This window comes from Pavona decussata, unplaced genomic scaffold (genome assembly GCF_977016875.1).
Source record: "Pavona decussata unplaced genomic scaffold, jaPavDecu1.1 SCAFFOLD_134, whole genome shotgun sequence".
In the NCBI taxonomy this organism is placed as follows: Eukaryota; Metazoa; Cnidaria; class Anthozoa; order Scleractinia; family Agariciidae; genus Pavona; species Pavona decussata.
The window spans coordinates 685149-694961 of NW_028145547.1; the positions used below are offsets into that span (position 1 = coordinate 685149).

At 38.3% G+C, this 9813-nt stretch overlaps 1 protein-coding gene across 1 annotated transcript; it reads left to right on the forward strand.

The window, feature by feature from the left end:
- The first annotated feature begins 1147 nt into the window (after positions 1 to 1147).
- On the forward strand, positions 1148 to 9813 carry LOC146467587 (uncharacterized). Its single transcript, XM_085125495.1, has 7 exons — positions 1148 to 2208; positions 2909 to 3003; positions 5285 to 5441; positions 6457 to 6520; positions 6966 to 7252; positions 8574 to 8781; positions 9303 to 9813. Exons 1-7 carry the CDS (start codon positions 1588 to 1590, stop codon positions 9419 to 9421), a joined length of 1551 nt encoding a protein of 516 aa, XP_084981621.1. The 5' UTR covers positions 1148 to 1587; the 3' UTR covers positions 9422 to 9813.

The window sequence follows — 9813 nt, forward strand, 5'->3', positions numbered from 1 at the left end:
ACATGCAAAAATTACAGAGAGATTTAAGGCTCGACGTTTCGGAGTCATCTTGACTCCATTATCAAGAAAAAAAATCAGTTTGTGAATGCGGATATTTAAATAGGCTAGAGCTGAAAATTAACATATTACTGAGATGGTTAAACAAATACTTTAGCGCGAATTGAATCAGTTTGGACGTTCAGTTCTGGTTTCAGTTTGCGTATGAATAGCATCTCATGAATGAGGCAATCAAATTTGCTGGTACATTTCGCAAGAACGTGAAACCGTTCTAAAAAACGCTGTGGTATCTGGTCATTTTGTTGAAGATGGTAGTGTTTGTAAATGGAAGACGACTTTTTTTTGTGTCCGTCTACGCGCTCATGCAGGTGCCCACGCGTATACCCCACATATCCTGCATCGCACAGGTTACATTTAAATTTGTATACTACACATTGTTGGTTGACAATGGAGGGCTTGGCTTCTTGCACCTTAAGATCTTCATTGAGTTTTCGACTCACAAACACAGGTTGGATGGCAGTTCCTACTTTTAAACTTAGTTTACTTAGTTGCTGTTTCACAATGTTCGCTGAACTCTGATCTTTAAACAGTAGGATGACTCTAACGGTGTTCGCTTTCTCTTGTGACGATGGATAGGGCTGTGGATCAGATACCTTAGTGTCGCTAACCTTTTTGATGGCCATGTCAATTAAGTGTTGTGTGTATTTAAGCTTACTGAACACTTCTCTCAGCCGGTCGCATTCTTCGTGGAAATGTGACCAATCAGAAGATAATCGGTAGGCCCGGTCTAGCATGGTGTTAATTAGGCTCCGTTTGTAACGATCATCTACGTGGCTCTGGTAATGAAGTAGGAGGCTGTATTGGTGGGCTTGATGTAAACCTTGGTTTCGATATTGGGAGCTCGATGAAGTAATTCCACGCCAAGAAAGGGAAGCGACCCGTCATGTTCGTTCTCCATAGTGAATTTCACGGAAGAATGACAATGGTTGAGCGTGCGTTAAAAGTGGTCAGCGGTTACTCTATCGGGCATTATAGTAAGAGTGTCCATCTACCGGAGGTATGTGAATGACAGAAACCTATCGCGCTTTTTTTTTTTTTTTTTTTTTTTCCACGTTTGACAGAAATTGCTCGAGCCCGGAGGCTAGACGACGGCGCTTTTGAAGATTTGAATAAATTTGGTAGCAATTAGAAACGCGGTCTGTCCTTATGCGAATGGCCCATGTTGACTTTCTTTTATTTGAACATCTGGTTCACAAGTCCAGCGTAATTCGTGACTACAGCGGGACGATTACACCTGAAAATGAAAGCAAACATTTTTCATAAAATAGTAATTAAATTCTTTTGGAAACTTTGGAATTACCTGGGTTACTATAATCTATGAATTTCACCAATCACCTCACATAATGCACCGTAACGCAACCAAATTACAAATTACTGTCGTTTGCGCTTAGCATCAGTAATACAAGTTTGAATTATTTATAAATGCGAAGGTCGATTAACTAGTCCATTACTAATAATTAGAACTTCCGCAGTCTGAGACTCAAGTTTTTAATAGTTCTTGAAAAACTCCTTCGCCGAAAAGGAGCAAAAATGTCTACATCAACTTTCTTCTTTCTGCTAATTTTATTCTGCGCTTGCAGTTTTGCACAAGATTCAGACGAATTTTTAGATTTAACTCTGAGGGAGTCGTATCAAACATCGACACCTGAGGTTGAAGATGATGATTCAAACGACAGAAATTCGTGCCCAGAAAAGCTTCACGCCTCTTGGCTTCTAAGACCACCATTCGTGACGATGCCTAATCCCAGTGGAAGCCGTAATGGAAGTGGTGTTCAAATAGGCGGCATTTTGCACGAAGTTTTAGATCTCTCCCTAAGCAAGTGTTGCGCTATACTGAACGCAGGAAACAAAACAGCTATCGAATACAAATTCCAAGCTGCAGATAACAGATCAATGTTGCATAAAGACATACTGCATAAAGAAGCTGACCTTATTCTTCCGGTACAAAGCGATGACAAAGATAAATACAAAAGTTATCTTCCTTACCTAAAGATACTGGGGTCGCCTGGAATTGTTCTCATCCAGAGATCTGATTCCCAGTATAGGGGTAGCAAGAATATTCTACTATGGAATGCAATCAGTAGTTGCTGGCCAATTGTTGTGTTAACCCTTGTTCTGTCCCTTATAGCGGGGATGTGTGTTTGGGCCATGGTAAGTGATTCTAATATGAGTAACAACAAACTTACGCAAACACCTTTAGCTAACAGCATAATACGCATGCATAATAACCTAAGACAAAATCCACCTTTACGTTTTCGAACAGGTATTAACTAACGTGAATATTGATCCCAGTGGTCTTAAACCATCATTCTTCCTGAAATAGTAGTTACCAAGTTTATCATATTTTTATTGCTGCATGTGTTTATCATCAAAACAATACGGCCTTATAAGAACCGTTCGGTCATAATTTGCATACTTCTCAGTAATCTTGAAAAATTATACTTTTCCTCAGTCATTCTAACTAGCCAAACAACGAGATATATATCCGAAAAAAATAAAACTTAAGAGACTTTTTCAAGTAGATATAAAACAAATCGTCACCTTGCCTCGTAAGCCGAAGCAAGTACTATATTCATTTTTAATGTATATTGAATATTCTGTTCGACGCTGTCATTAAAATGTACCATTTACAGAGGAAAGAGAGTTAGTTGAAGCTGTCAAAATTGCAGTTTTATTTTATCTCTGCCTGTTACTTTTCAACGTCTACGAGAATAGCTTTAAACCATGCAATTGTTTAAACAAACCTCTTTTCAGATTGGATGAACCCACAAAAGCTTTACCATAAGATTAGAGTATGCATACTTTTTTACATTCTTTCTGCGGTTTATTTATTATTTAACTTGGAATTCAGGAAACCAAGGAAAATACCCAGGAGTTCGGCAGCCCATTTTATCGCGGAGCTTTTGATGGCTTCTGGTGGGCCTTTGTTACCATGTCAACCGTTGGGTAAGCATATATGTTCTAAATAACATTGAAAATAGCAGATTGTTTTCCTCTAATGGCAATATAAAGGGGTTGATGGAACAACCGGGGCCTGATGTCAGTTTCTGATGCGTGTCTATTTCAGATATTTTTGTATTTCGATTTTTTCTAACGTACTTAAGAAATACGTGACTCGCAAAACCTCGCGAAGCTAGAGCTGGGTGAAAAGCCCTCTTTATTCGTATTGTAGCATCAAATGAGCTAATTAAAAGATTTCTGAACATAGCAACGATTTTGATGAGCATGGTCTTTTCGTAGTTTCACAGACTAGTTTGCGGTTGAAATCTATTTCTGACACGACGAAATGTACAACGGGCGTGTAGCTCTGTCGTGTTCGATGAAAATTATTTTACCGCGGCCACAAACGTGCAATTTCTTCAATGCAATCTTTCACAAAAAGGATTTCTGGAAGAAAGGGAAAAGATTCTGCAGAGATATTTCCATCCAGTGAATATTGATGAACATTGCAGTCGAAACTAAACGTTAAACTTCCCGATGTATGCAAATTTTGCTCCAACAAACTGCGTCTGTTTTCCAACCTGTTGCTGCCTAGCAACCTTCTCTTTGTCTGACGTCATTCATACTTTGTTTTTCCCTGTTGCCAGGCAACATAACGTTGTGATTTCATCCGCCCCTGCAAAAAAGTCTGCGGGGGATGCCAGATGTGCGTCCCAAGATCCATCGACCTATCGACGACATAAAAATCTCGACTCAAAACCGTATTAGGAAGGGTTCTTCCTACGTCGAACGCAAATAGATTGTTTTCTTTTAATGGCACTATGTAGCGTTTGATGGACAGCCTCGGAAATTCGATGTTTTTAAAGCCAAATATTATAGCAAGATAGTAGAGCTCCATAGGAACAGTGAAATTACAGGTGTAAGCGTTATGTAGATAGAATAAGACAAGTAATGTCTTAGCAACAACTGTGGACGATAATCCTGCTGGTAACCGTTGGATCAGTTGTTGATCTGATTGGCTTAACAAATACAAATGATAAGGGAAGCAAAGCCCTAACAAACGTGATTGACAGTATAAAAGATTACGCAAGAACAATAAAATATAAATAAAAATATACTATAAAAAGGAAAAAAAAAAAAGCTAGTAAATTTTTTCGCGAATATTGAGGCCATGTGGAAGATCGAAGTACTAAAATGGGTACTGAAATGGCCCCTTCTTTTGAACCCCACGTGGTTTCGTTATATTGATGATATTTTTATGATCTGGACTGAAGCTCTGGATAACTTAAAAATCTTCATCGATTATCTTAACAACATTCACCCTACCATTAAATTTACTAGCTCACATTCTTCTACTAACGTATCTTTCCTTCATGTCAATGTTTCTTTAACTAACGACGGTAACATCAGTACTGACCTATACACTAAACTTACAGACAAACACCAATATCTACTGTTTTCATCTTGCCATCCTCTACATACAAAAACGCTATTCCTTTCAGTCTAGCACTCCGCTTACGACGTGTTTGTTCTACTGACAAAACGTTCAATACAGGCACTGCTCAACTTACTACATACCTACTCAAACGAGGCTTGAAACAAAACTTTGTCACCAAACAAATACAACGTACCGCCAACATCCCACGCACACTTGCTTTACAAACTAAAGACGTGAACAAACCTACAAACGTACCTTTTATAACGACTTTAATCCATCACTTTCTCACATCTCCAACATCATCAAAAAACATTACCATTTACTGCTCTCGTCTGAACGCTGCTTGACTGATTGACTGCTTCTTTTTATATGTGATAATTCTCTTTAAAAACACCTAGAAACATTATTACCGGAATCGGAAGGAAACTAACGACTAGACTATTACGGTGCGATTGTGAGAATATTGAAAATGACGTATAATGTTTAGTGATTAACACAGGCGTACTCGAAAAAAAAGGATATCCTAGTGCTCCTAAGACCTTCCGATTACTAGTTCGATGCTCTACCACTGAGCTACAGGAGACTCGTGGGAGCTAAGGCCATTAAACTAGGTTCATGGGACAAAAATACGTTCAAAATACCTCATTATACCTCATTATGCGTGTATAAGAAAATGATACGTCATCATTTTGAAATGCGAAAGGTATGTACTCTGATTGGTTCATTTCGATCACGTGTGCTGAATATGGCCTTCTGATTGGTAGCTTTCTAGGGTTTCCTTTTATCAAGATCAGCTGGTGAATATACCACTTCACTTTTCTCAGTATAGAATCCGATTAATTTTCACAGATATGGTGACAAGACTCCAAAGTCCATAAAAGCACGGCTGTTCTCTGTATTGTGGATAATGATCGGTATCACTTTTTGTTCTATACTAACAGCCACACTGTCCAGTGCTTTGACTAACGTCACAGTTGAGAGATACGATGTGCTTGCAGCAAAAAAGGTATGGCACTTAAAAGGAAGATACATTTCTTGTTACTTCGATGCATTAAGGATCGTTTACACGAACGAAGAAAGCAAATTGCGAGGCTTTCGAACTATTTGTACTTTGTTTTAACCGCTTTAAAAGACAGATATCTTAACATCACAAGCACCTTAGAAGCTCGATGTACGTTTGAAAGTTTTGCTATGGTAAAAGACCTTCGGACAGAAATGAGAAAGTGATAAGTTCTATTTTTCTTCACAGTTTGACGAAACAATCGGCGTTATTTAAAATCAAAGCCTTCTGTGAGCCAGCTCACAGATTAATGTAGAAAAAATACTCGAGTAACAAGAAGAAGAGGCATTGGTGGGCTCGGGGAATTGAAAATTATTTGGTGGGAAAAGAAGTTGAGTTGAAACTATAGTCCAAGTTGGGCCAGTTAGTAGCGCTGAAGATGTCGTGGGCGAATTTAATCCGCGAGCACGGGCATTTGTCTGTTGGCGTAAGATTCTTTAGTTTCCACGTTTCTTCAATGAAAATACACAAAACTTCAGAAAACAAAAAGCTTTCCTAAATGAAAAATTTATTTAGCTGAACGTTTATTTACATCAAAACAGCGAACGCGTAAAATTTTTGCTACGAGGCGAACAACGCGCAAGGGATTTTAAAGCATTGCAAGTCAAATTGGAAGTAATTTATAAAAAACGAGTCCAAGTGTTTCATCAGGCCATGGGGTTCAAAACATGGAGAAACAGATGAAAACAGGACACGAACGCGGAGTGCTTTAATTATTTCGAGGTGTTTGGAATTCTGATGAAACAGGAAGCACGAGTTTTCGATACGACTTCTCAAACTTGAATGCAATGCAATTATTTTTAGTTCTATTTTGTGCCATAAAAAACAAAGGGAAAGTCCACTCTAATACCAGAAAACACTGTTGCAAACCTCATTACATATTCTTGAAAACAAGAATGCATGACAATATTCAATTAAACATGGTTAAATTTTAAACATCGAATGCCGTATTTCTTCGCAGATTGGCGTCGTAAGGGATAGTATCGCACTTCAGGAAGCAGTAAATCTTGGTGTTAACGCAACAGGTCAGTCTAGTGATGTGATCACTCCACTTTCTTATTCTAGTATAATACTCCAACGAAAATTAAATACTGTATATGCAAAAACAAAGGCTGAGATCCACGCATACACGTCAATGAGCTATGCTCTGACATTTTGAGGTCGACGGACCGACGTTTTTGAACCGAGGGAAAGTTAATTCATATTCGTTCGAGAAAGCAGGGAATTGGAATTCATAAAGTTCGAGTTAGCTGATAGTAAATAACTGAAAAAAAAAAAATGGGGTCAGACCCAGCAGAAATCGGATTTTGTTCGTGTTAGTGGGGAGTTCGAGTTAACCTAGTTCGTGTCAGCAGTTTTACTTTAGTTAAAGCCAGAATCAGATATAAACCTCTCTTCGGCTCTCCCGGCTCTCTGATTCAAGCAGCCTCTCGCTTATCGTTTTAAAACTTATTTTCTACCAATTTATAGTCTTTGAAGACCTAGATGAGGTCCACGATGCTTTAGTGGATGAACAGTCAGTAGATGGAATTTTGGAGGAGATGTTTACTTCAATCGAATACCTGAAACAAAAGGAAAATCCAGGGATAGCCATTGTTTATTTGTTTGAACAGAAACACGGATATGGAGTCGCATTCAAACAACACGTTAGGAACGTCTTTGGATACAAGATTTGGAGTTGCATGAAGAAGGTCATTACATTTGTGACAGATAATGACATTTACACTGTAACACGTAGGCATCAAATTAAAAGCAAGGTAAGATTACTTAAGGTTGTATGTTCAATATAGACAGACTTCGTCTTGGGAAGAAACTACATACTCGGGAAAACAAAACTAACTATTTCCCTCGGGACTATAGATAATACGTCCTTTGCGGCCCGCAACGTAAAGTGATGACCTCATATGACGTGGTAATTAGGATATGATTAACCAAATGGCGGCCATCTTGGATCCGCCATTTTTAATTTCTGGATCTTCCCAAAACTACGTATACTTACAGGAAATTGAACGAAAAAAACTGCCTGTCAAAACTTGGTTTCCATAGTGACATCGAATTCAACCAATTCTAAACGACCACATCAAAAAATTTCTCAAATAAATTTCTGAAACATTCCTAAACTTTCAGGGTATTTTCTCAGCTGCATTAAAAATAGTTATTTCGGTTCAAAGTTGCCCCAGCAGGATCCATCCCCCCCCCCCCCCCCCCACCGGTTTAGATAGGGAAATGTTTCTGTAAAGATCGGATGGTCACTTGCTTTTGAAAGCATTTAACGAGAAAAACTAAAAGTAACGTTATTCGACGTTTCGAAGTATCCAACATCATTATCAAGAATGAAGAGAACGTTTAATGTCAGAGTTGCTAAAAGAGTTGAGTTTGAATAATTAAATCTCATTCGATGGCATTCCTTTGGCGTGATTTTTTTATGCAAATAAGTTAGCAGAATATCTTCGCACGAATCGAGTCAAATTGCACGTTTAACGATGGTTTAAGCGCTTGTATAAACAACATTTCATAAACAAGGCAGTCAAATTTATTCCGGCAATTTTGAGGAGCGAAAAATTGTCCGCGATGGTTGATTTCTCGACCCCATGTTGTTTCATATGTTTCCCGATCAAAGATCTTGGGCTTGTATGTGCGTTATAATAAAATAAATTTAATATTTATATAGCGCAAAGTTCATTATATGTATATGATCTAATGCGCTTTACAATAACTTAAAAAATATCTAAAAGAAACTGCAGGAAATATGATAGTTAAAACTACAAATTGGAACAAAATTATATTTAACAATAAATTAAAAGGCGATAAAACATCCATATGGTCCATATGGTGCATAGTTAATGGAGGTGTAGATTTTTAAAACAGATATGATATCGATATCAAATCGAAACCTCTATCAACGCATCAACGAATACAGTATAGAAGCTCAAGATCTGCGATTGGGAAACGCATGAAACAACATGGGGTATATTCTGTTGCATTCATCAATGGTTTTTAGCCGTGGTCTTATCAATTTTGGGGATGTTCCGAAAACGTTTATTAATTCAACTAAGCTCTCTTCTTTTACGACGACAGGAGCCTACCAAGGATCAGAGACCCAAAGACGCGGGGTCATCCAAAGCCCAAAACATTATAGATCAAAAGTCACAAGTTTTCATTGGAACTGTCATTGGCTTGTGTGGAGTCGTCTTTATGTTCTTTATCATTAGCATGGCGCTGAAGTGCTTAAGGAGAGGGAACGTCCACCGACAAAGTTATGACCTTGAAACAGGACGTGCACAAGGTGACTGCAGTTTATACCTTTGTCACGCAGGGCCATGTTGAGTCTCAGATGAATAAAAGCTTTGTTCTTGCACGGCAAGCCTCGCCCAGACGCAAATTCAGCAATGCGAAGCTTGCCGGGTTGAAAACAAAGCTTTTCATTCTCCTGAGACTCAATATGGCCATACTTGACAAAGGTCTATTGTAGTGGGAAATATAAGGCGCTGCATCAGTTAAACTACTGGGTTGAATTGATGCCCAGTCCACAGCTCTTGTCTAACACAAATATCGAGCTCTTAAGAAGAGACCTTATGTTTCAAATACTTCTCCCCACTAAGCCTTATCTACGTGACATTACAATTAAAGCGAGTTGCTTGGGGAACTCGTCATAATTTCTAGGATGGATCATGCGATGCCCTGGCATTGCGTCGTGGAGAAATAGGAACGCTGCAAGTCAGCATTTTGCACATAGTTAGTTCCCTTCAATTGGAACTTTAAAGTATGTATGTGTCTTTTTTTTTTTTATTTATTTATTTTTTTCAGGCGAAATCCCTCATGGAAATAGCCTTGGCAATTTGGAGTGGCTGTGGGATCCAAGTCGTTTGGAATTTACTATAACTGAGTTAGCTAAAAAGCCATTTACACGACGCAAACTAAGATAAGGCACAGATTGGAACGACACATGATCCTTAGAATTCTCTTGATTCTTGAAAAAGGAACAATTTAACTTTAAGCAGCTAAATTGTCTTAGATTGAAAAGCAAAGAAAAACGTACTTAGTCCAGTCAGTCTGTAGCTCGTCCGTGGTCAGCGAGAAAGGTTGCCGCACTATGCTTCGTAAGTCGAAAATTATGCTTCCTGTCACCACCCTGAACTAGACTATTATACCCCACGGTAATTCAGGTTATACAGTAATTATATCTTCCTTTCCCTAAAAACAAACACAATTTTCGTTTTAAATTTGTAACACAACGATTATAGCATTATGCACGAAAAACGTGTCAACCCCTATCTTAAATAAACCAACAAACATGCCTGTAAAAAAGAGAAAATAA